At 42.7% G+C, this 27137-nt stretch overlaps 1 protein-coding gene across 1 annotated transcript in view; it reads left to right on the top strand.

Moving 5' to 3' along the window:
* The window catches only part of LOC124570417 (inter-alpha-trypsin inhibitor heavy chain H4-like), a 167050-nt gene that overhangs the window by 64856 nt on the left and 75057 nt on the right, over positions 1-27137 (top strand). The window contains exons 7-9 of the mRNA XM_047131107.1: positions 8911-9052; positions 9154-9301; positions 17966-18238. Of these exons, the coding sequence (XP_046987063.1) occupies positions 8911-9052; positions 9154-9301; positions 17966-18238 (563 nt within the window). The remainder of the gene's footprint in view (positions 1-8910; positions 9053-9153; positions 9302-17965; positions 18239-27137) is intronic.

Below are 27137 nucleotides of genomic sequence, written 5' to 3'. Positions count from 1 at the left end.
TTCATTTATGTCTGTTCTTAACTACTTTTCGAAACTTTTCATTTCCTAACTTTCACTGTTACTCATTAGTGATACGCTGTTGTGGAGCACTCTGACGACACATCCGACATTGGTCAGAGATGAGCATTGACTCCTTCCTCATCACGCGCCACACCTCTTCTCATCGGCCGAGTGCCAACCTAGCCAATCAGCTTTCGGTTTAGACAGACACAATTCCACACTTTTTGCCTTGAACCAGTGACATTCCGAAGTTACTTTAGACAGGATTATTAAAACATAAATACAAGAGAGACAAATAATAGCAAATTAAGATGTTTTCATCAATTGTCTGAAGGACTGAACAGGGTATTATTATTGTAAAGTACTGTGTACTTGATGCTTCACAATTTCCACCTTCCTCTACGTATATGACTCACAAAAACAACGCAATCTCAGTTTCCGATCCTTATATATATTTCGTTACTTACAGTCAAAAAACTTCATGCGTCACATATTTTCCACATTTATTCTCCCTGTCACTTGACAAATAAACAAAAGAAATTAGCATTGTTTAAAGTAAGTCCTAATGTCACTAAATATAAAATTACAAATAAGGTTTTCTGTGTAACTGATAGGCTACATACATCGTCAAATTTCTTAATAGACTTTCACCTGATAATGTGAACTTGTCAGAAAGTCACTTAATCATAAAAGCTCTACATTATGTGTTCTGTGTCATTTTGTGTACCGTAGACATGAGGCTTAAATTAGTAGAGTTCTTAGCTGTAGACATAACAAAACGTTGTACCTAGCTCTATCACATTTGTTGTGTGGCAAAGATAAGTATTGCTTTCTAGTAATGAAGGTAATAGTAACTCGTAAGGTCATGACATTACACAGCTGGAACCGCAGGTTGACCCATACAATAAACATGGCTTACCGCAAGTATGAAGCCAGCTTCTGTCTGAGTCTATAAGAGCGGTGTATGTTGCTAGCCTTTACAAACTTTGTGATTCTTATTTCCAGAATTACGTAAAATGGCATAAATATTTACAATGTTTTCAAAAATCAAATGAAATCAGAAGAAAACTAGATAACAAATTTCTACTCGAGTCTTGGCAGCTCCAATACTAAGTATATCAACTTTTCTACAGTAATTGTTTTTAAAACTTTTACAGAAAGCATATTATATAAAAGCAGTCTTTAAAATACTATTAACTTTGCACATATGTAACTTCAGTAAGGTAAGCTTCTCTGTAGCGTCAATTATTACATTTCGAGTTTCCGTTGCACTTACGCTAACTGTTCATTTGTTGCATTGTGCGTCTTTTCATTACACATGTATAAGCTATTCTAAATGAGAACAGGTACTCTTTTGCCATCCTTCTGTTACAAAAACAATTGTACTTGGTGTTGTTGCAGCACTTTATTATTGTAGCGTTCATAACAGTCCACCCTCATCATCCATACACTCCACATTAATTGACATTTAGGTCTGTCATGTAACCTTAGTCTCATCCAAGACCATAAATTTATACAATAAGTTTCAGTTTTTTTTTCCAATATTAATTGTTTCTTATTAGGGTAGTCCTTTCTTCTCTCAAAGTAAAGTAAGAGAAGTCCACTTACTGGTCTCTCAAATGACACTGAATCGAACGTACCTGGCCGGGCGGCGTGGCCGAGAGGTTGTAGGTGCTTCAGTCCGGAACCACGCTGCTGCTATGGTCGCAGGTTCGAATCCTGCCTCGGGCATGGGTGTGTGTGATGTCTTTAGGATTAAGTAGTTCTAAGGCTAGGGGACTGATGACATCAGATGTTAAGTCCCATAGGGCTTAGAGCCATTTGAACCAATTTGAACTTACCTGAAATGTATTATTCTCAATGTGAAAACAGTTGTAGTAGAAATTAGGCTGCTAATGAAATTATACGCTTACTTAGCTAGCTCAGGATACTTCTATTTTTCTTGGAAAAATCACTCTTTTACAAAAATAAGGCATCAAACAGTTACCACTCGTTACCTGGCCCACTTTTTAACTTTATGTATAGTCACTTTTATGGTAAACAAACAGCAACGGCTTTCAAGAAACGTCTTCAGTTTTAAACTTTCACCCAACCTAAAAAGGAGACTGTTTCCAGAGCTATTTACGTTATTCTCTTTCGTCTTTACTGTCTCATACTTCTCAGGTTCTTCATGTAAACATTGCCACTGCCACTGTTATTTCCTACAGAAATCCCCTAAATCAACATTTTGTTCAACTATTGACATCATTCTCTTTCCTCATTACTACTGCAACGTACTTGCTTCTAATGCCACTATATCTCATAAATAAAATCTCTGGTTAGTCTCTCCTATCTTGGTACCATAGTTAATCACACACACTCTCCTTTTTTACTTGGACCAATTCAAAAATCTTTCTGTCATTACTGCAGAAGTCTGTCTATATTTACCACCAAAATATCATGCCTCTCTGTAACATGTAATTTCTTATCTCAGCATTTCCTTATCCTTTTACTTCGTTCACTACACGTAATTGCTACTTATTCTCTTTAAAAAATTCACAAACATTTTCTTGTATCCAATTACATATTACACGTGGAATCCCATTTCACGTCGACCGTCCCCTCGACAGTGAGGAGTATTAAAGACGATGGGCATAGGCCAGAATGATAGAATATGTAGACTACCCATACAAAAATAACCTTAAGTAATATTGTCAATAACTCAAGCATGAAGTGATCATTAATCACCTAGCACTGCGAGGCGTACAATACTCTCTGAGGTTCTTAAGCCTAGCTCCTCTTCTTGGTGCAATTTTTTTTTTAGGTAAATGGTAGTTCATAACCACACCGCAGTTGCTACGGTAGGCCGATTTTGTCAGTTCGTGAAACGGCTTCTGGCGCAGTATGTGAGGTAAGGGGCGAGTTGTGGCGCCCTGGAAATACTATATGTTCAGAGTTGGGGCGGCCGCACAGGACGCTCGGTGGGCGCGGGCAGCTCGGCCTGCCGAACACGTGGTGCCGGACGTTGGCCGAAGCAAGAGGGGTCCAGCGGCCGCGTGGCTGGGAATTCCATGTCGACACTGTGACAAGGACGGTGCTTTGTGTCCATGAAGGAGATTTCTATGCCGGGCGTGCCAGAGATGGAGGACTTTGTGAAACCATATTGGCAGACATTTCACAGTTCGTATAGAAATTAGTAGTAGCCAGATGAATGATGATACCTCGAAAAGAAACATGTACACTACCATTATATGCTCGACAATTCTAATGGTGTAATCAAATGTTCAATATCATTATTAGTACAGAGTTCAGTATCTGACTGTAAATTATACAGGTAACACCTAGCAACGAATTTCCAAAATCTAAACGGTTCATCCGATTTCGTCGATCTACGTGTCTTGAGAAAGCTAGTAGTGTAAACGTAAATTGGTATAAATTACAGCCATATAACTTTAATAGAATATGAGTTATTAGAGGTCAAAGTGGCTGATTACTATCGATCGCGTCAGGCCATAAGTACACCACAGTTACACGAAAAAAAAGGTAGCAGCATGCTTATATTTATTCGTCTATGTCTTTGTTTATATCCGATATATACTATTCATGAAGAAATTGGTTAAATATTTACTGTGCTAAAGAAAGCACAGAGACATTAGGCTACTGGCCTACCTTTTGTTCTAATCCTTTGATATATGTTTATTTAACTTGTCTATGTATCTAATAATGTGTGTTAGAGCGTGTTTATGGTCCAGCCGTAGGAATATTTATATTATTCCAAGTTATTTAAATGTAAAAGCAGTACTTCGAATGCGTTTCATTACGTTTGAGTGGGTGCGTTGGCATGAAGACAAGGTGCGAGCGCTCTAGGCAATCATAGTGCTCGTGAATGGGGAGACTGGATGGAAGTGAGTTCGGGTGAAGAGTGCTTGGAGTACGGCACAGGACACGGGAAGTGCCGGGACGGTACGGCGCGGCGGACGCACGGTCGCGAGAGAGACTTGCAGTGCGGAGCGGTTTGCTCGTGGTCGCGAGAGATAGAAATACTTCAGAGTGCGCACTTGTTAACTTGTGAGATTTCCGGGGTTTCTACAGTGAGGACGTAGGGGGCGTTTAGAAGTAAATATGTCGCGAGCTATGTTGTTGTTCATAACCAATTACTTGCAGTAGAAATCTATTGTTTCCCTGTTATTCAACCTACATTTCATTTAATTGCTGGACTATCGACACCAATAAGTGTTTTGCAGAAGTATACCGCATTCTCGAAAGCACTTCTACTATCGTACTCATCATTTAAGGTCGTTAGTACCTGCATATTTTATTTATTCACAATCTTTCATTTATAAATTTATCTGTTACATTCATAATTCGCAGAGTGGTAGAATCCGAGTAGTAGAGTGGTAGAAACCTTCGACCATTCAATTCATGTGTGTATTCTTGTCGTATACTGTAGACTCAGCGTATTTGGCCTGTAATGCGGCAACTACATATCCCAGCCCCTAGACAACGAAACCAGCCAAAACTTTTAATACAGCAACTCTGAGTCGGAGGGTACGTAGTTGAGGGCCACCACAACAACATCAATTCATTTTCTAATTTGAAAGCCCGCAAGTACACTGCTAAGGTAATTTTTCCCTGCCACTATTATACAGCTGTGCCCCAGGGTTAGGTAACAGGATAACAGAGCGGAAATTCTCAAATACGTTAGTAACAAAGTCACACCAATGAGTTAAAAAGGTTTACTTATGTTCTTGACTTGTTGAAATATGAGTCTGCAATAATACTTGTACTATAGGACAAAAAAAGGTCCTCAATGGATAAGTGCAAATAATCTTTGGTCAACCTCACAGTACATATCAAATGTAATTTACGACAACAGTCTGTTAACTTCTAATAATTCACTAGTCCGACGTTACCTGTCTAAATCTGCTCCGGACGATGATCTACAACCAACTGGGCGAGAGCTGCTCTTCTATCTTCCTAGTAGGCTTCTGTCCGTTGTCATCCGGTCATTGGTCGATTGTACTCGACCGGCAATTGGCCGAGGCGAGTTCAATATCTTTTTCCCCTGCGCCGCCCGTGGCACTGGTGGAACTCGCGCAAGTGGCGTCTCTATGTTACTGGCACCAGCTCACGTCTCTGCGCCTCTGGTGCTTTTACCCTGCCTATGTCTTGTTCAGACGATACAACATTGTGCAGTAGCACTTGTGCATTAGATGCCCAAATTGGGTACAACTTCACATACGTGGTAAAGCCACCCACCATAGGAAAACAAATTCCGTATAATTACTGGGACAAATAAGATCTTAGAAGCTAGATTAAGCAAGGGCAAACCTACGTTTCTAGCATTTGTAGACTTAGAGAAAGCTTTTGAAAATGTTGAGCGGAATACTCTCTTTCAAATTCTGAATGTGGCAGGGGTAAAATACAGGGAGCGAAAGGCTATTTACAATTTGTACAGAAACCAGATGGCAGTTATAAGGGTCGAGGGGCATGAAAGGGAAGCAGCGGTTGGGAAGGGAGTGAGACAGGGTTGTAGCCTGTCGCCGATGTTATTCAATCTGTATATTGAGCAAGCAGTAAGGGAAACAAAAGAAAAATTCGGAGTAGGTATTAAAGTCAATGGTGAAGAAACAAAAACGTTGAGGTTCACCGATAACATAGTAATTCTGTCAGAGACAGCAAAGGACTTGGAAGAGCAGTTGAACGGAATGGACAGTGTCTTGAAAGGAGGATACAAGATGAACATCAACAAAAGCAAAACGAGGATAATGGAATGTAGTCGAATTAAGTCGGGTGATGCTGAGGGAATTATATTAGGAAATGAGACACTTAAAGTAGTTAAGGAGTTTTGCTATTTGGGGAGCAAAATAACTGATGATGGTCGAAGTAGAGAGGATATAAAATGTAGACTGGCAACGGCAAGGAAAGCGTTTCTGAAGAAGAGAAATTTGTCAACATCGAGTGTAGATTTAAGTGTCAGGAAGTCGTTTCTGAAAGTATTTGTATGGAGTGTAGCCATGTATGGAAGTGAAACATGGACGATAAATAGTTTGGACAAGAAGAGAGTAGGAGGTTTTGAAATGTGGTGCTACAGAAGAATGCTGAAGATTAGATGGGTAGATCGCATAACTAATGCGGAAGTATTGAATAGGATTGGGGAGAACAGAAGTTTGTGGTACAACGCGACTAGATGAAGGGAGCGGTTGGTAGGACATGCTCTCAGGCATCAAGGGATCAGCAATTTAGTATTGGAGGACAGCGTGGAGGGTAAAAATCGTAGAGAGAGACCAAGAGACGAATACACTAAGCAGATTCAGAAGGATATAGGTTGCGGTAGGTACTGGGAGATGAAGAAGCTTGCACAGGATAGAGTAGCATGGAGAGCTGCATCTAACCAGTCTCAGGACTGAAGACCACAACAACAACAATGGGACAAGTAAACCCCTTACCTACTAGGTTGTCTCTTCTGATGTTTGCCTATTGTACCTTTCACTTCATGTAATCTTACTGTTTGTGCTGAAATTCTGACATCAGTAACAGTTTTATACGCTTTATGCAAACGTCTCCATATGTTGTTTCACTGATCTCTGCAATAGAATCTCCTGCCCGTAGTCACTTTTTTTGGAAAAACAATCTTTTAACTAGCCCACATGCTGTTCTGGAAAACAAATTTTCCATTGCCTTTCACTTCATTTTCTCCTTCTGAATAAAACCCCTTTGTGTACCTGACATTACTTGACTGCTTTAAGAGGTCCAGAATCACCTACATAACCTTTTACTAATGCCATGGTAACGTCCTGATCGTGTTCCCTTCATAGTTCCTCAGAAATCCTCTTCAGTTAGCCTTCTTCATTTATTTTCATCATTGTAGCTAAAGATTTCCACCCCCACTTTACTTAAAAACAGATTTTAATTTTCCTCATTATCGTCCACACTTCAAGATAAAGCACCTGATTACATTTTAAGACCCCTTAACCTTTCCTTCTCAATTAGTTAAAACTACATAGCATAACTAGAGTAGCTGGCACTCAGGGCAAATATGAACTTTCCACTGTCCTCCGAACATTTCACTTTCTGTCCTGAGAATGGTGTTCTGGCGAATTATAACACACAAGTGTCACATAAAACTGTTACTCAGCACACTCCATGTCTTTTTACACAGTTTCACCTCCTTCCTATGATGTTGCCCTCCAATCTTTTTATTTTTCTACTACCTTTTCGTCGCCTCTCCATTTCTACTCTGACCATCTCTGTCCCCTTTTGTGTCGCATATCATCATTTCTTATGTCCATCTCGAAACTGCGTTCAGTTTGAAGTGGCACCCATAGACCCCCACTGCCACATCCTAATTATGCCACTGCTCTCCTCTGTTCAGTCGTTGCCGCCCTTTCATACAGTTCGATACAAATGGAGCATACAGTCTCACATTTTTTATTCCCTTCATAGCTACAGGGTTTGAAGGTCAACGATCTGAGAACAGGTTCCCGATGATTGAATGATACAATTCACAAACTACTCCACGAAATCACCTATTTAAATCAGAACTATTGTGAGTACTGTTAAATGCAAAACGTATCTAATGTACTAACACAGTCGCCAGTAGCTGCATAGAATAAGAGTCTTTTAATCATATGGCCACTGGTCCAAAACTCCTCAGTAGCTTATAGCTAATTCTATCTCAGTTCTATATTTATTAAGAAATGGAAATGTTACTTAGTAAACGTTCAGCCCTCCTACTATCGTAATCTACTCTGGTGCCGTTTTTAAAAAGGTTCAGAAAAATTATTTATTGTTTTTAATGATTCCATCCGTCGTACTACGTTACATTTTTTAATTTTTCAGTAAAGTTTAAACCGAAAATTTAAGTCTGAGTCGTGAATGTGACTTTCTGTAGCAAATGTCAGGTTCATGGCCATTCTTACACATCTGTATCTCAATAAAATGTATGCTGTAAATGAGAATCGACCGCAGTGAACGACAGTCTTTTGGTGTCATAAAATATCCCTTCACTCGGTATAAACATTGCGAAAAACGTGTTGCTGTCGCAAAGTTTGTGCAAAAAGACGTTTACCAGTTTCTGTATCCTAGTTATACATGAGGACCTATCTAAAAACTGTAATATTATTAAAAGCTACACAGATCTAGAGAAATTTGTTTTTCTTAGTCTTTCTTTCTGGTGATGGGCGCAAGTAACACCCTTGGTATTAGGCATTATGGAAAATGCGTCGGTGTTTATAGGGTTAGTCACAATTTTAATACAACTAATATCTCTTTGTTTTTAACGACAGCCTTTACGTAGGTAAATTAAAATTTCATTCAGACGTATAAAATCCATGTTGTGAAATGAAAAGTAAACATCAATAATACTGATCAAGCTGTAAAAATAGAAAAGTAGTTATTTTCTACTTTTTGTTTAGCATTTTTGTAACAAATTTATATTCACTGCGAATTGTCGAACTTTTCATAAGATTAGTATTTCAAATTAAAATGTTGTTATTTTTATTGAAATATTATTTACACCTCTTAATAAATGTGGAATTTTAACAGAATTTAAATAAACAGTGCAGTAAGCTAGATCCGATCATTCACTTAACAGTTACAACCCTCTTATGCTGTACATTAAGCTACTAGCGACTAATTAAATTACTACAAAATGTTTCTTTCTTATCAGCACTCAGAAATGTTTCAATCTACAAAGTCGACTTTTTAGAATATTTGGGTAAATGTGTTATATTCCTTTGGGAAACTGATGTGTGCACAGTGGGCATTAAACCGTATGAGTATCAATAAAACTGAAGAGGACTAGTCCTTAGTGTTCCCTTGTTAGAACTGTATACAGGTAGCCGCGTAAAATGGGCAATCGATTTGTTAGCTTGCAGTGATCTGAAAACTAGATTCTAAAATGTCTAACCATTTGTGCGCACTGCGCAGGCACGTACATGTTCAGTGCACTGAAGACAGCGCTGCGCGTGTCAAAAAAGAGGGTGGCCAGTGGGGGCGGCAGCCTGGGCATGGGGCGGCGTCGTCACGCGCCCATGGTGGTGCTGCTGACAGATGGCGAGGCCAACGGAAGGTGAGCAACACAGACGATATCTTGCGCCGCAACACGGCGCGCAACCTAAAGTTGAAGGCCGCGATCTTCACGTTGGCCTTTGGTATGGACACCAACTACAGCTACCTGCGCCGCCTCGCGCTGCGCAACAGCGGCATCAGCCGCAGGACCTACGAGGCCGCCGGCGCCCACCAGCAGCTGCGCAACTTCTACAGACAGATCGCCTCGCCGCTCCTCACTGACGTCAAGTTCAACTACGATGGTCAGCAGGTAAGTTTGGGAATAGGTCTTTGCAGACTTCTCGTCAGTGTTGTTGTTGTTTTTCTTATTGTTGTGGTTATCAGTTTTACTGGAGCTTTCATACCGAGTCTATCCTTTACAAGTATCTTCAACTCCGAATAACTACTGTAGTTACATCAATTTCTTCTTTCTTGCGTGTTATCCCCTAAGTCTCCAGCCACAATTTTTAACCCGATACACTTCACTTCATTCTAAATTTGAGAACTCGGTGCCTCAGGATGCGTTCTATGAACCAATTCCTTCTTTTAGCCCAAATGTCACATAAATTTCTTTTATCTCCGATTCCATTTACTACCTTCATATTAGCTAATTGATCTATCCATCTACTCATCAACACTCATCACTAACACTGAATTTCAGAAGCTTCTATTATCTTGTTTGAACTGCCCATCATCGACGTTTCCCTTCCAAAAAAAACTACACTCCAAATATCTTCCCAAAAGCTTTCATAACTCTGATTATAACAAATTCATTTTTCCACTTTTTTTTTAATATAATTTGTATTTGTCACGCAAATAACAGGACTCATTTCCTAATTTTAGTGTCTCGTCTCCTATTCTAATATCCTCGGCATCTCCTCAATTGATTTGCCTACATTCCGTTACCTTTGTTTTACATGTGTTGATTTGCGTTTTGTAACCTAGCTCCTGGTAATCGGCGTATTGCTGCCGCAGATGAACTAATTATGGAAATATTGTCTGAAATTTGAAAGAGTTACATTGATTACGAATGACAGAAAGAATGATATCCATTTTACTATCGATAGTGAATACATTTACTGAAATTGAATGATGTCTATAGAATAAGTATAACTGACATTCATATCTTTTGTTAACTTTAGTACTGAAGTTCTTTAGGGTAGACAGTATCTTTTGTTTATTCTCTTTCAACGCAAACAAATCAATTGTTGGCTGTCCAACTCGTGAGCATGCGACATACAACTGGCCATGTGACAGACATGGATTTCGTAGATCCAGTCGGCAGACTTGAAGTGGCTGGCGTTGTGCGCTGTTGATGGTCATTGAGAGTGCAAGTAGAGCGGGGAACTACCGTCGTTTTGAAACAAATGACTTGGTGGGATTGATAGGGACGCTCGAAATGAGCACATCTTCTCCTTTCGACTTCTCATTATTAAGAATAGTTACCTCGATGACATTTGGCATCAGTTTCTTCACAGAACGTCATCTGTTACACAGTTTGGGTGGACTGAGGTTCGGCAGGAGAACGGTTGGCACGCCGACTTTGAGTGAAAATTTACCTATTGGTGCAGCAGGAAGATCGAACTAATTTAAAAACTTGAGTAGATAGTCATCAACTTATCATGCATTCATGACACCGTTAATCGACTTGTAGGTAACAGAATCGCTTGCAATTTGTTCTTGAAGTGTAACTGACTGAATTGAAGTCGGTGTTTTTTGCTGACAAAATAGTCCGTTCGCAAAGCATTTATGAATTCCGTAATTGGTGACAATTTGTGGAAAATCTTTCTGAATCAGTTGGAAGGCGGATGGCACAATAACGCAAAACTGCAATGGATGTGATAAACATTTTGCGCTAGCTTCAACTGGTACCTCTCCTTCACCCATGGTCAATACCTCTTTTAAAAATGTGGTTGTCGACGCAGTACACTACAAATTACCGCGCGTATTGGTTTTAGCATATTTCTCCGAAGATGCGACGCCTTGAGGCAAACCTTGAGTTCATCAGCTGGTGCTGATGTACTAATCACTAGAAATTATTGTCTAAAGCCGTCATATAATAAAATAAGAGCGCCACCGAACGGTTGTGCATTTGATTGTAAGAGTGGTTTCCTACAAGCTATGATGCATTCGTCCCAAGCAATGACCTTGCAATGACCTTTAGCCATGCCAGATTCTTTCGAAATGTTACGTATTGGAGCTTCCTAAAAATCCATATCCAATTTAAATTTGAGGGCCAAATCCGCCGTTCATCCACCTTCTAATAATGTAGTCACATCGACAACGCCTCCACAACAAGGATCTGGCGCAGTTACTAGCTCGGTCACTGCTGATACAATGGGGGGTGATCAAGATTTAAGTCAGTTTAAACGTGATGTTATAGTCGACGCGCGATCGATGGGACACGGAATCTGCAAAACAGCGATAAAGTTGGGATTTTCCCGTGCGACTATTTCACGACAGTACCGTGAATATCAGGAATCCCGTAAAACATCGAATCTCTGACATCGCTGCGTCCGGAGAAAGATCTTGCAAGAACAGGACCAACGATGACTGAAGAGATTCTTTCAATGCAACAGAATTACAACCTTTCCGCAAATTGCTGCAGATTTCAGTGCTGGGCCATCAACAAGTGTCAGCGTGCTAACCATTCAACGAAACATCATCGACACTCGTTTACCCTTGATGACTGCACGATACAAAGTTTTACGTCTCGTCTATGCCCGTCAACACCGAGATGGGACTGTTGATTCCTGGAAACATGTTGCTGGTCGGACGACCCTCGTTTCAACTTGAACGGATGGACATGTACGGGTATGGAGACAGCCTTATGAATCCATGGACCTTGCATGTCAGCAGGGGACTGTTCAAGCTGGTAGAGGCTCTATCACGGCGTGGGGCGTGTGCGGTAGGAGTGATATGAGACGCCTCATACGTTTCTAGACTCTGACAGGTGACATAAGCGTCCGGTCTGATCACCTGCATCCATTCACGTCCATTGTGCATTCCGACGAACTTGGGCAATTACAGCAGGACAAGCCTAGGGACACCTCCGCTGGCCACCATACTCCCCAGACACTAACATTATTTAGCATATCTGGGATGCCTTTCAACGTGCTGTTCAGAAGAGATCTCCACTTCCGCGTACTCTTATGGATTTATGGGCAGCCCTGCAGGCTTCATGACGTCGATTCCGTCCAGCACTACGACGTGTTACGGTACTTCTGCTGCCCGCTTGGACCTTACACGACATGAGGCAGGTGTGTCAGTTTCTTTGGTGCTTCAGGGTGTTTTCAGTTTCATGCTTGCAGACCTAGTAAACATTGAAATTCCGAGGTAAAGTACAGCAGGCATCTAGAAGAAAATGGCGCAGCCCGCATTAAGGCGAGTACACCGTTCGCTTGTTACACATTTTTGCGAGCTTCAAACAGGTACAACTTATTTTCAGTTATCTGAGTAGTTACTATTTTATTTTTGTAATTTCTTGCGTGTTTGAGTGCCTACTAGACACAACCTTTTATTTTAATAAGTGTAGTGTACAGTATCGCCGTTGCTATCGACCCTCGTATCGTACAGGCTTTTGTTTGTTTGGTTAGAACAGCTCAGTGTCGGTTAGACCGTCAGTGAGAGAGCACTTCGATTTCCTGCTGCTAATAAGGCGAGTACACCGTTCGCTTGTTACACATTTTTGCGAGCTTCAAACAGGTACAACTTATTTTCAGTTATCTGGGTAGTTACTATTTTATTTTTGTAATTTCTTGCGTGTTTGAGTGCCTACTAGACACAACCTTTTATTTTAATAACAGTGTAGTGTACAGTATCGCCGTTGCTATCGACCCTCGTATCGTACAGGCTTTTGTTTGTTTGGTTAGAACAGCTCAGTGTCGGTTAGACCGTCAGTGAGAGAGCACTTCGATTTCCTGCTGCTAATAAGGCGAGTACACCGTTCGCTTCTTACACATTTTTGCGAGCTTCAAACAGGTACAACTTATTTTCAGTTATCTGTGTAGTTACTATTTTATTTTTGTAATTTCTTGCGTGTTTGAGTGCCTACTAGACACAACCTTTTATTTTAATAAGTGTAGTGTACAGTATCGCCGTTGCTACTGACCCTCGTATCGTACAGGCTTTTGTTTGTTTGGTTAGAACAGCTCAGTGTCGGTTAGACCGTCAGTGAGAGAGCACTTCGATTTCCTGCTGCTAATAAGGCGAGTACACCGTTGGCTTGTTACACATTTTTGCGAGCTTCAAACAGGTACAACTTATTTTCAGTTATCTGGGTAGTTACTATTTTATTTTTGTAATTTCTTGCGTGTTTGAGTGCCTACTAGACACAACCTTTTATTTTAATAACAGTGTAGTGTACAGTATCGCCGTTGCTATCGACCCTCGTATCGTACAGGCTTTTGTTTGTTTGGTTAGAACAGCTCAGTGTCGGTTAGACCGTCAGTGAGAGAGCACTTCGATTTCCTGCTGCTAATAAGGCGAGTACACCGTTCGCTTCTTACACATTTTTGCGAGCTTCAAACAGGTACAACTTATTTTCAGTTATCTGTGTAGTTACTATTTTATTTTTGTAATTTCTTGCGTGTTTGAGTGCCTACTAGACACAACCGTTTATTTTAATAACAGTGTAGTGTACAGTATCGCCGTTGCTATCGACCCTCGTATCGTACAGGCTTTTGTTTGTTTGGTTAGAACAGCTCAGTGTCGGTTAGACCGTCAGTGAGAGAGCACTTCGATTTCCTGCTGCTAATAAGGCGAGTACACCGTTCGCTTGTAGGGTAAACATAGTCATGTGTAGGGACTGTGGTTGTTGTGAGCGGACGCAAGGAGAATTGGCCACTCTTCGGGGGCGGGTGGAGGCTTTATCTGTTAGGCTCATCGAGCTCGAGGCGCAGGCGTCGGCTCGTAGTGGCGTTGGGGCAACTGTGGTGAGACCTATGCCTACTTCGGTGGCCTTGGAATCGCATGGAACCCCTGATGTCGCTGCGTCTTCCGGCAGTGAGCATCTTACCGGTCAGCCATCACTCCAGGGTGAATGGCGGACAGTGGTGGGCTCGCGCGTGCCTGGCCGAAAGGCGAAGGTGGGATCTGGCCGCGTGGCAGCTGCCTTACCCCTTTCCAACAGGTACGGGGTGCTTCCTAGTGGTGATGACATCGTTTCCGAGCCACCACAGGATGCCTCGCCTGTTGGGCCAGTGGCCGATTCTCCGGCAAGGTCCCGACAGTCATAGAGGGCGGGCCTATTAGTTATAGGGAGCTCCAACGTTAGGCGGGTTATGGAGCCCCTTAGGAAAATAGCGGGTAGGTCGGGGAAGAATGCCAGTGTGCACTCGGTGTGCTTGCCGGGGGGTCTCGTCCGTAATGTGGAGGAGGCCCTTCCGGCAGCTATTGAACGCACTGGGTGTGACCGGCTGCAGATAGTAGCACATGTCGGAACGAATGACGCCTGCCGCTTGGGTTCTGAGGCCATCCTTGGTTCCTTCCGGCGGCTGGCTGATTTGGTGAAGACAACCAGCATCGCACGCGGAGTGCAAGCTGAGCTTAATATCTGCAGCATAGTGCCCAGAGTCGATCGCGGTCCTCTGGTTTGGAGCCGTGTGGAGGGTCTAAACCAGAGGCTCAGACGACTCTGCGACTATAATGGTTGCAAATTCATCGACCTCCGTTATTGGGTGGAGAACTGTAGGGCCCCCCTAGACAGGTCAGGCGTGCACTACACACCGGAAGCAGCTACTAGGGTAGCAGAGTACGTGTGGCGTGCACACGGGGGTTTTTTAGGTTAGAGGGACCCCCCCTTGGGCGAAACGATAAAATACCTGACGGCTTACCAGAGAGGACATTATCATCGTTGATAAAGAACGTCCGTCCTCAGAGACCAAAAACAGGAAAAGTCAACGTAATATTGGTAAACTGCAGGAGTATCCAGGGCAAGGTTCCTGAATTAGTATCTCTTATTGAAGGAAATAGTGCGCATATAGTATTAGGAACGGAAAGTTGGTTAAAACCGGAAGTGAACAGTAACGAAATCCTAGACACAGAATGGAATATATACCGCAAGGTTAGGATAAACGCCAATGGTGGAGGAGTATTTATAGCAGTAAAGAATTCAATAATATCCAGTGAAGTTATTAGCGAATGCGAATGTGAAATAATCTGGGTTAAGTATCAAAGGTGGGTCAGATATGATAGTCGGATGCTTCTATAGACCACCTGCATCAGCAACCGTAGTAGTTGAGCGCCTCAGAGAGAACCTGCAGAACGTCGTGAAGAAGTTTCGTGATCATACTATTGTAATAGGGGGAGACTTCAATCTACCAGGTATAGAATGGGATAGTCACACAATCAGAACTGGAGCCAGGGACAGAGACTCTTGTGACATTATCCTGACTGCCTTGTCCGAGAATTACTTCGAGCAGATAGTTAGAGAACCAACTCGTGAAGCTAACGTTTTAGACCTCATAGCAACAAATAGACCGGAACTTTTCGACTCCGTGAATGTAGAAGAGGGTATCAGTGATCATAAGTCAGTGGTTGCATCAATGACTACAAGTGTAATAAGAAATGCCAAGAAAGGAAGGAAAATATATTTGCTTAACAAGAGTGATAGGGCACAAATTGCAGAATATCTGAGTGACCACCATCAAACGTTCATTTCTGAGGAAGAGGATGCGGAACAAAAATGGAAAAAATTCAGAAACATCGTCCAGTACGCCTTAGATAAGTTCGTACCGACTAAGGTCCAAAGCGAGGGGAAAGATCCACCGTGGTATAACAATCATGTACGAAAGGTACTACGGAAACAAAGAAAGCTTCATCATAGGTTTAAGAGTAGTCGAATCATAGCTGATAAGGAAAAGCTGAACGAAGCGAAAAAGAGCGTAAAGAGAGCAATGAGAGAAGCATTCCACGAATTCGAACATAAAACATTGGCAAACAATCTAAACAAGAACCCTAAAAAGTTTTGGTCATATGTAAAATCGGTAAGCGGATCTAAATCCCCTATTCAGTCACTCGTTGACCACGATGGCACCGAAACAGAGGACGACCGAAGAAAGGCAGAAATACTGAATTCAGTGTTCCGAAACTGTTTCACTGCGGAAAATCGTAACACGGTCCCTGACTTCAGCCGTCGCACGGACGCCAAAATGGAAAATATTGAAATAAACGATATCGGAATTGAAAAACAACTGCCATCACTTAGTAGCGGAAAAGCATCCGGACCAGACGAGATACCCTTAAGATTCTACAGTGATTATGCTAAAGAACTTGCCCCCTTTCTATCAGCAATTTATCGTAGATCGCTGGAAGAACGTAAAGTACCTAGCGACTGGAAGAAAGCTCAGGTCGTTCCCATTTTCAAGAAGGGTCATAAATCAGATGCGAATAATTATAGGCCTATTTCGCTTACGTCAATCTGTTGTAGAATAATGGAACATGTTTTGTGTTCTCGTATTATGACGTTCTTAGATAATACAAATCTCCTTCATCATAACCAACATGGATTCCGCAAACAGAGATCATGTGAAACTCAGCTCGCCCTATTTGCCCAAGAAATTCACAGTGCCGTAGACACTGGCGAGCAGATTGATGCCGTATTCCTGGACTTCAGGAAGGCATTTGATACGGTTCCGCACTTACGTTTAGTGAAAAAAATACGAGCTTACGGAATATCGGACCAGGTTTGTGATTGGATTCAGGATTTCCTAGAAGAAAGAACACAACATGTCATTCTTAACGGTTCAAAATCTGCAGATGTAGAGGTAATTTCGGGAGTACCGCAGGGAAGCGTGATAGGACCTTTATTGTTTACAATATACATAAATGACTTAGTTGACAACATCGGTAGCTCCGTGAGGCTATTTGCAGATGACACGGTTGTCTACAAGAAAGTAGCAACATCAGAAGACTCGTACGTACTCCAGGAGGACCTGCAGAGGATTAATGCATGGTGCGACAGCTGGCAGCTTTCCCTAAACGTAGATAAATGTAATATAATGCGCATACATAGGGGCAGAAATCCATTCCAGTACGATTATGCCATAGGTGGTAAATCATTGGAAGCGGTAACGACCGTAAAATACTTAGGAGTTACTATCCGGAGCGATCTGAAGTGGAATTATCACATAAAACAAATAGTGGGAAAAGCAGGCGCCAGGTTGAGATTCATAGGAAGAATTCTAATAAAATGTGACTCATCGACGAAAGAAGTGGCTTACAAAACGCTTGTTCGTCCGATTCTTGAGTATTGCTCATCAGTATGGGACCCTTACCAGGTTGGATTAATAGAAGAGATAGACATGATCCAGCGAAAAGCAGCGCGATTCGTCATGGGGACATTTAGTCAGCGCGAGAGCGTTACGGAGATGCTGAACAAGCTCCAGTGGCGGACACTTCAAGAAAGGCGTCACGCAATACGGAGAGGTTTATTATCGAAATTACGAGAGAGCACATTCCGGGAAGAGATGGGCAACATATTACTACCGCCCACATATATCTCGCGTAATGATCACAACGAAAAGATCCGAGAAATTAGAGCAAATACGGAGACTTACAAGCAGTCGTTCTTCCCACGCACAATTCGTGAATGGAACAGGGAAGGGGGGATCAGATAGTGGTACAATAAGTACCCTCCGCCACACACCGTAAGGTGGCTCGCGGAGTATAGATGTAGATGTAGATGTAGATGTAAAAGTGTAGCTTTGCTGTGCCATTTTTTCTAGATGCGTACTGTGGTACTATGGCCTCGGGTTTACTAGGTCTGCAGGCATGAGTCTGAAAATAAATTGAAAATTAACTGTCTAACATTATTTTCCGAGATAAAAATATAACTTTACAATCACCCGCACACATAGAACCGGAAACGGTCTATAACGTTCCCAGTACGTAGAGGTGTATATGAAGCTGTGTAATAGGATGTATTTCTTAACAGGTGGACGAGGACACGCTGACGAGGGCGAGATTCCCCACGCTTTTCAGCGGCGCGGAGCTGGTAGTGGCGGGTCGCCGATTCCCCGGTGTCAGACGTTTGTTCTGTCGCGTGACGAGCAGGGCTGGCCGTGCTAGGGACGCGGTGCCACAGCCAGCGGTGGCCAACGTGACGTCAGCGGAGTGGCTGTGGGCCTACCTGTCGGGGCGGCAGATGCTGGAGCAGGACGCGCCCAACGACACTGTCCGCGCCAGGGCCAAGGACATCGCTCTCAGGGTAACACGCAGCTCAATACCTTCTAGCTGACATGTTTAGTTTACACTCGTGACTGGTATTACCTAGGCAAAGCGAGCTGGACGCCTGTCCAGCCTGGAAGCAGTGTACTTCCGCGTTCCTTTGCAAAACATTATCTTTGCAGAATCTATTTATTCAGCAATTTGTTCAAGTAATACCGTGGATCAGTTTCGTAATAAACATTAAGAGATGAAAAAAGGAACTTCCACGAATTCTGTCAATGGGATGAACAGAAGAAGATATAAAGTACATGTACAGACAAACAAGTTATTATAATGACAGAAAAGTGAGATGATTTTTTCAAGAGCAATAGCTTCACAAATTGAGTAAGTCAATATCGCGTTGGTCCACGTCTGGCCCTTATGTACTACTGGCCATTAAAATTGCTACACCACGAAGATGACGTGCTACAGACGAGAAATTTAGCCGACAGGAATAAGATGCTGTGATATGCAAATGATTAGCTTTTCAGATCATTCACACAAGGTTGGCGACGGTGACGACACCTACAGCGTGCTGCCATGAAGAAAGTTTCCAACCGATTTCTCATACACAAACAACAGTTGTCTGGCGTTGCATGGTGAAACGTTGTTGCGATGCCTCGTGTAAAGACGAGAAATGCGTAACATCATGTTTACGACTTTGATAAAGGTCGGATTGTAGCCTATTGCGATTGCGGTTTATCGTATCGCGTTGGTCGAGATCCAATGAGTGTTAGCAGAATATGGAATCGGTGGATTTAGGCGAGTAATACGGAACGCCGTGCTGGATCCCAACGGCCTCGTATCACTAGCAGTCGAAATGACAGGTATCTTATGAGTTGGCTGTAACGGATCGTGCAGCCACGTCTCGATCCCTGAGTCAACAGGTGGGGACGTTTGCAAGACAACAACCGTCTGCACGAACAGTTCGACGACGTTCGCAGCAGCATGGATTATCAGCTCGGAGACCACGGCTGCGGTTATCCTTGACGCTGCATCACAGACAGGAGTGCCTGCGATGGTGTACTCAACGACGAACCTGGGTGAACGAATGGCAAAACGTAATTTTTTCGGATGAATCCTGGTTCTGCTTACAGCATCATGATGGTCGCATCCGTGTTTGGCGACATCGCGGTGAACGCACATTGGAAGCGTGTATTCGTGGTCGCCATACTGGCGTATCACCTGGCGTGATGATATTGGGTTGTTTCATTGGTTACACGTCTCGGTCACCTCTTGTTCGTGTTGACGGCACTTTGAACAGTGGACGTTACATTTCAGATGTCCTATGACCCGTGCCTCTACCCTTCATTCGATCCCTGCGAAACCGTACATTTCAACAGGATAATGCACGACCGGATGTTGCAGGTCCTGTACGAGCCTTTCTGTATACAGAATATGTTCGACTGCTGCCCTGGGCAGCATGTTCTCCAGATCTCTCACCAATTGAAAACGTCTGATCAATGGTGGCCGAGCAACTGGCTCGTCACAATACGCCAGTCACTACTCTTGATGAACTGTGGTATCGTGTTGAAGCCGCATGGGAAGCTGTACCTGTGCACGCCATCCAAGCTCTGTTTCACTCGATGCCAGGTATATCAAGGCCGTTATTACGACCAGAGTTGGTTGTTCTGGGTACTGATTTCTCAGGATCTATCCACCCAAATTGCCTAAAAATGTAATCACATGTCAGTTCTAGTATAATATATTTGTCCAATGAATACCAGTTTATCATATGCATTTCTTCTTGGTGTAGCAATTTTAATGACCAGCAGATAATAGCACTAGGAAAGTCGTGTGAAGACTTCCTGAGTGACATCACGTCGAATACTGTCCAATTAGCGCGTTAGATCGCCTAAATCTCGTGCTTCTTGGTTGGCTCCGTCCACAATGCTTTAAAGTGTTCTTAATTAGAGAGACATCAGGTGAACTTTCAGACCAAAGCAGGACCTAACAAACACGAAGATGTGTAGTAGAAATTATCTGTGTGTGTGGGCTGGTATTATCTTTCTGAAATGTAAGTCCAGGATGGCTTCCCATGAAGGACAACAAAACAATGCGTAGAATATTGTCCATTTACCATTGCGCTGTAATGGTGCCACGAATGACAACCAAACAGGTCCCATTAATAGCAGAAATGTCGCGCCAGACCGTCACTCCTGATTGTCAGGCTCGTGTTCCAACATTTCTTTGCAGACATGGTCATAGGCCTGGAAGGTCACGGAATGGAGCAGCATTGTCTTCAGCAATGAGTCCCGCTTCGAGCTGAGCCCCGATGACCAATGAAGTGATGTCTGAAGACGCCTCGGTTAGCCTGACTGTCGCCCGCCATACGGCCCGACAACCAGGAGTGAAGATGGTCTGGGGTGCGATTTTGTTTTCATGGCAGGACCCCTTTGGTTTCCGTCCGTCGCACCACGACAATGCGGTACGTATCCGATATTACTAGCGCCGTTTTGTCGGCCGCCATGGCAAGCCATCCTTGGCATACATTTCAGCAATGTAATGCCCGCCCCCAAACGACGAGTGTTTCAACTCCTTACATTCGTGCTTGCCAAACCCTATCTTGGCCAGGATGTCACCGGATCTCTCCACAATTGAGAAAGCTTGGAGCATTACATACAGGGTCCTCTAGACAGGTTGGGATCTCGAAGATTTAACGCGTTAGATGGACAGAAAAAAAATGGTTCAAATGGGTCTGAGCACTATGGGACTTAACATCTGAGGTAATCAGTCCCCTAGAACTTAGAACTTTTTAAACCTAGCTAACCTAAGGACATCACACACATACATGCCCGAGGCAGGGTTCGAACCTGCGACCGTAACGGTCGCGCAGTTCCAAACTGAAGCGCCTAGAGCCACTCGGCCACTCCGGCCGGCAGTTGGACAGAGATTGGTACGATATCCCTCCGTGTAGGTCCTGTACGGGCCTTTCTGGATAAAAAAAAATTTTTTTGCTGCCCTGGCCACCACATTCTCCAGTGTATCAGTCAGTACCAAGCCGAATAACTGCCAGCACAAGGGCCAGAAGCAGACCACTGCGTTCCTTACATGCTCAGTTTGAGTGAAGCACCTTATCTTGGAAAAAAGTCAATTTTTTCCTAGAATTGCAATTATTTGTGTGTGTGTACACCTACATCACATCTACAGATTTGTGATTCTTTGGACAATTCGTTCATGGTGTGTCGTTATCCTCCCCTCTTATGTTGTAGCTGAAGTCCTCCAAAAAGCGATGTGCTACCTCTCTTTCGCGTGTAATTTTTCTCTTGGCGTCTGTGACAGTGAAAGCATATACCACTCTTTACAACGAGTCCATGTTACTCTTTATATATATATATATATATATATATATATATATATATATATATATATATATATATATATATATATAGGGTATTACAAAAAGGTATGGCCAAACTTTCAGTAAACGTTCCTCACACATAAAGAAAGAAAATATGTTATGCGGACATGTGTCCGGAAACGCTTACTTTCCATGTTAGAGCTCATTTTATTACTTCTCTTCAAATCACATTCATCATGGAATGGAAACACACAGCAACAGAACGTACCAGCCTGACTTCAAATACTTTGTTACAGGAAATGTTCAAAATGTTCTCCGTTAGCGAGGATACATGCATCCACCCTCCGTCGCATGAAATCGCTGATGCGCTGATGCAGTCCTGGAGAATGGCGTATTGTATCACAGCCGTCCACAATACGAGCACGAAGAGTCTCTACATTTGATACAGGGGTTGCGTAGATAAGAGCTTTCAAATGCCCCCATAAATGAAAGTCAAGAGGGTTGAGGTCAGGAGAGCGTGGAGGCCATGGAATTGGTCCGCCTCTACCAATCCATCGGTCACCGAATCTGTTGTTGAGAAGCGTACGAACACTTCGACTGAAATGTGCAGGAGCTCCATCGTCCATGAACCACATGTCAACAAAAGCACCGAAGTCAACATTACCTTCCATCAATTGGGCCAACTGGCGGTAAATCGAGGAAGTACAGTACATACTGACGAAACTAAAATAAGCTCTAACATGGGACAATAAGGTGGGAATGTGGGTCTCACGGAGGTATGCCAGAGATAGGTACCTGCAGTCGCACTAGCTTCTGTGTCCTCAGTTCCTGGCACGGTAGCAAAGCGTGTTCGGTCAGAGGGTTAGCTGCCCTCTGTAATAAAAAACTGAGTCAACGGCTCAACACTGAACTTGAACGGGTGTCCTAGGACATCCGCACCGAACATATCCAACGAACAATTGCGAACAAAATGAGATCAGCAAAAAAAAAAAAAAAAAAAAAAAAAAAAAAAAAAAAAAAAAAAAAAAAAAAAAAGTGGGTACAGCGTCTGTCATGTAAGCAGGAGATCCCAGGTTTGAGTCCCGGTCGGGTCACACATTTTTCAACTCTCCTTGTTGACTTACATCGACGCCTGTATGATGCAGCTAGGGGTACTCATTTCATTGTAATTTCATTCCTAATGGGGGACGTACATGAAATACAGGTACGAATATAACCTGTCACCAAATCCACAATTTTTATTTACATAACTGAAATTACGTACAATGGTTAATGGTTGTTCATGGAATCTACTGAAAGTTTTTTGTAACTTTCATTGAAATTTTGAAAGTTTTTCGTAAATTTTGAATATTTGAACTCACGATTCATATAGGTAAAATTCACTAAGAAAGTTTCTATAAATTGTCTTGTAAATTGTACAGTATAAGCTCTACATTCATATAAGGAAACCCACAGACGCATTTCAATATATTGACATTTAACGAAGTTTTATGTTTAATTATTTTTAATTAAAAAAATACGCATATAAAGTCTACCTTCTTAATTATTTATCTTGGCATTCATGCATGATATTAAATATTCACTCTGTGTACATGTTTCATACGCATAATACAAAATACAAACCAATGATCACAGGCACATCTATTCTAGTTTTGGAGAAAAATGTACCTGAATAACGTAAATAGCAGCTCTGAGAAAATGCCTTTTAAAGTTTTACATGCTTTTTCATTGTCGGTCCCTCCTTCAAAAGCCACCAGATCTATACTCATTGTCCTCATTTCCTTCAACAGTTCTCTTCTGGCTTCTTCTTTTCTGTCTTGTCAGCTTTGCAATGTCTTCAATTGATTTATTGGGTGCAGGTATACGTTGAGTGTCTATCCCCTTCAAGATGTAGCGAGTGAAAACTCCGAGCTTGAAGCCCATTCTCTACAAGACCTTCATCTTCTCTGAGTTCCCACAATTAAAAACAATAACTCCGTCATAAACTGCAATTTTAACTATCTTGTACGACCAAAATGTAGTTCTGGGGGAACGTTTCCATATGAGGGCATTCAGGGACTCATCATGATTCTGCATTTTGCCATGAACACATTTCTTGAGGAGATCGGGGTTGGATAGAACCCTGAATGTCTGCTTAAAGACGTTAAGAATAGATTTACGAAGACTTTCCTTGTGAGTATAAGGAATTCCATCCCTCTGAGCCGGTTTGTAGTGACACTAACTAATTCGGCAAAGATTGTGCATGGGCTGTTCAACTGTGGATATCATACGAAAATATGTTGCCCAAACAGGCCGACGCATATCTTCAACGCGTGATAGTATATCCCCAATATTCTTATCATAATACACTTGAAGGGTATCAATCATCTTCGTCGTTAACCTTTTCTTTCCACTTAGACCTTTTCCGTCTTCCAACTTTTTACCCTTCATGTCAGCCATAACTTTTCGCAATCTTGAGCCAATGTGCTTCTGGACGTGACCTACACTTTCAAGCTTTTCAATAATACATTCTTCACCATATGGTTTGCTGTCACTTATTACCTTCAATGCGCTCGAGTCACCATCACCAAGATAATTTTGGTTTCTGACTTCATGTTTAGAAACAGATCTTTTAAAAATTATCTTCATTCCAGCACGTTCCATCGAGCCACTTGATCCATAATCATTCATTCTGCAGCTGTGATTCATCATAAAATTTCAGTTTTCATATTTCTGGTAACAGGACAATTTTGACAGTACTTGCTCATTATTTGCACATCAAGTACTTTACCTACATCAACACTTATCACACTTGAAATACCTTGCAGGGATGTAAGGCCTCTCTTCATAAATGTGCCATCACATGAAACAACCAGATCAGTCTTCACGTGATTACCTTCCTCATCATCCAAAGGATCATTCTGTCATATTGCCTCTGCTGTTGCTGCAGATAAATTCTCTTCACAAACTTCGTAAAGTGCCTTCTCCAATTTGCCGTAGAAAATCTAGCACATGGTGCTGACATATTCATCATTCCACATAGTATATTTCCTCCTTCTCTTCCTACACCAACGCATCTTAGACCATATAAAAATCTCATATTCGCTTCATAATACCAGTTATTTGATTTTGATGTTTTAGATGAGGTGTCAGCATCACAGTCCCGGCATTAAATATGTACATTACACACCATGCCCACTCTGTTACCATCATGGAATAATTCCAGATAGTCTGAACCACATGTCTTACATCCTATACATGCAAATTTCACTGCACTAGACAACAACTCAATGTCAATCATCCGATATCCAGTGTTATTTTGACAGTCATCACCATTGTCAGTAATTTTGACACTTGAAATCTTCTGTCGTGAGCTGCTGGGAGAAGGTTCACATGTTTGTAACACAGTCTCGTCAGACAACTCGGTACCATTACCGAAACTATTAGCGTGCCTGCAATTTAATAAAGCACGTGAACGCTTCTCGCACATCTTTTTCAAAACTTTTCTCTGTCGTGGCATTATTAAAAATCACAACAAAATACGACGACGAAGTTATCAAAACAACACAAATAAATACAAGTGTTCGCGACTTTGTAAACAAAGGTTATCGTTGTCTTTTGCTTCCAGCGACAATATCCAAGAGTCACAGATGATACACAAAGAGAATATACTACATACATTTCACAGCCGTCTTGATATTTCCGTAATTAATACGAAAACTAATACTAAAGAGTCTCTTCAACCAAGTGTGCGTGACAGTACGAACACGTTAGGCATTTAATTCTTTTAAGGCACTTAGGTTGCGATTTGGATTGTGAAATTTCAGGAGATTATTCTCATTGAGTTGAGCTAAACGAAAGAAATAAATTTAAAAATGACAATTTTTTCGCATTTTCGTATGAGAACTGGAGAGAAGCAAGTTTTGTCCCTTAGTTATACTTATCGTTAGCAACACAAACAGAATACCACTGTTCATGCTCTGATCATAATCATTCGCGCGACGTAGTTACATACATGGGTAGAGAACAGTGGCATTACGAACATACTTCACATCTATTATGATTACCTATAAACCGCGGTCGCAACATTCGCCAGGCAGATAGTAAATCTTCTATACAGGTAGCCAGTCTTGCATGTATCTGTCGGCTCTGTTATGTTAGTAACTTCACTAATTCTTGTGTTCTTTCTTACAGTACTCGTTTGTGACATCCGTTACGTCACTGGTGGTAGTCAAGCCGAACGGTACTTCAGCAGTCAACCTCGAAGACCCCGAGGCACCAAGAGGTAATTGTCTTCCACTGATGTGGGTGTATGTTTACAGAAGCAGTCCCTTAAATCCGAAACGACTCTTTTCCAGTAAATAGTGTTTATCTGTTTTCCTTTAGCCATTTAAGATCTTTGGTCCTTTTATGCCCCAAACAAACCAACCAACTATTAGCATCTTCACTAGACCTTTTCTGTGTTCAAAAATGGTTCAAATGGCTCGGAGCACTATGGGACTCAACTGCTGTGGTCATCAGTCCCCTAGAACTTAGAACTACTTAAACCTAACTAACCTAAGGACATCACACACACCCATGCCCGAGGCAGGATTCGAACCTGCGACCGCAGCAGCCGCGCGGCTTTCTGTGTTCCATGACGTAAGTGACACAGTGTTAAAGCATTATTTAGCATTCTTCTGCGATACGTATGTATATGTGAAACACTCAACAGACCGAAACTGTTACGTGAAGAGAGTAAAGCACAGTTTGTTTATATTTTACACTAAGAATGTTTCCACACATTTGTTTATTAGACACAGTAATGGTGAATAACTGCTGCTGCTACGACCGAAAAATGAGTGTGTAAAAGAAGGGAAAGCCGCTTGTCGTAACTAACTAGGGAGTGGTCCAGTCCGACATATCGAAACATACACTCCTGGAAATGGAAAAAAGAACACATTGACACCGGTGTGTCAGACCCACCATACTTGCTCCGGACACTGCGAGAGGGCTGTACAAGCAATGATCACACGCACGGCACAGCGGACACACCAGGAACCGCGGTGTTGGCCGTCGAATGGCGCTAGCTGCGCAGCATTTGTGCACCGCCGCCGTCAGTGTCAGCCAGTTTGCCGTGGCGTACGGAGCTCCATCGCAGTCTTTAACACTGGTAGCATGCCGCGACAGCGTGGACGTGAACCGTACGTGCAGTTGACGGACTTTGAGTGAGGGCGTATAGTGGGCATGCAGGAGGCCGGGTGGACGTACCGCCGAATTGCTCAACACGTGGGGCGTGAGGCCTCCACAGTACATCGATGTTGTCGCCAGTGGTCGGCGGAAGGTGCACGTGCCCGTCGACCTGGGACCGGACCGCAGCGACGCACGGATGCACGCCAAGACCGTAGGATCCTATGCAGTGCCGTAGGGGACCGCACCGCCACTTCCCAGCAAATTAGGGACACTGTTGCTCCTGGGGTATCGGCGAGGACCATTCGCAACCGTCTCCATGAAGCTGGGCTGTGGTCCTGCACACCGTTAGGCCGTCTTCCGCTCACGCCCCAACATCGTGCAGCCCGCCTCCAGTGGTGTCGCGACAGGCGTGAATGGAGGGACGAATGGAGACGTGTCGTCTTCAGCG

This window comes from Schistocerca americana, chromosome 1, assembly GCF_021461395.2.
Source record: "Schistocerca americana isolate TAMUIC-IGC-003095 chromosome 1, iqSchAmer2.1, whole genome shotgun sequence".
Taxonomy (NCBI): Eukaryota; Metazoa; Arthropoda; class Insecta; order Orthoptera; family Acrididae; genus Schistocerca; species Schistocerca americana.
The sequence above is the reverse complement of the archived record's forward strand: the minus strand, read 5'-3'. Positions and strand labels throughout refer to the sequence as shown.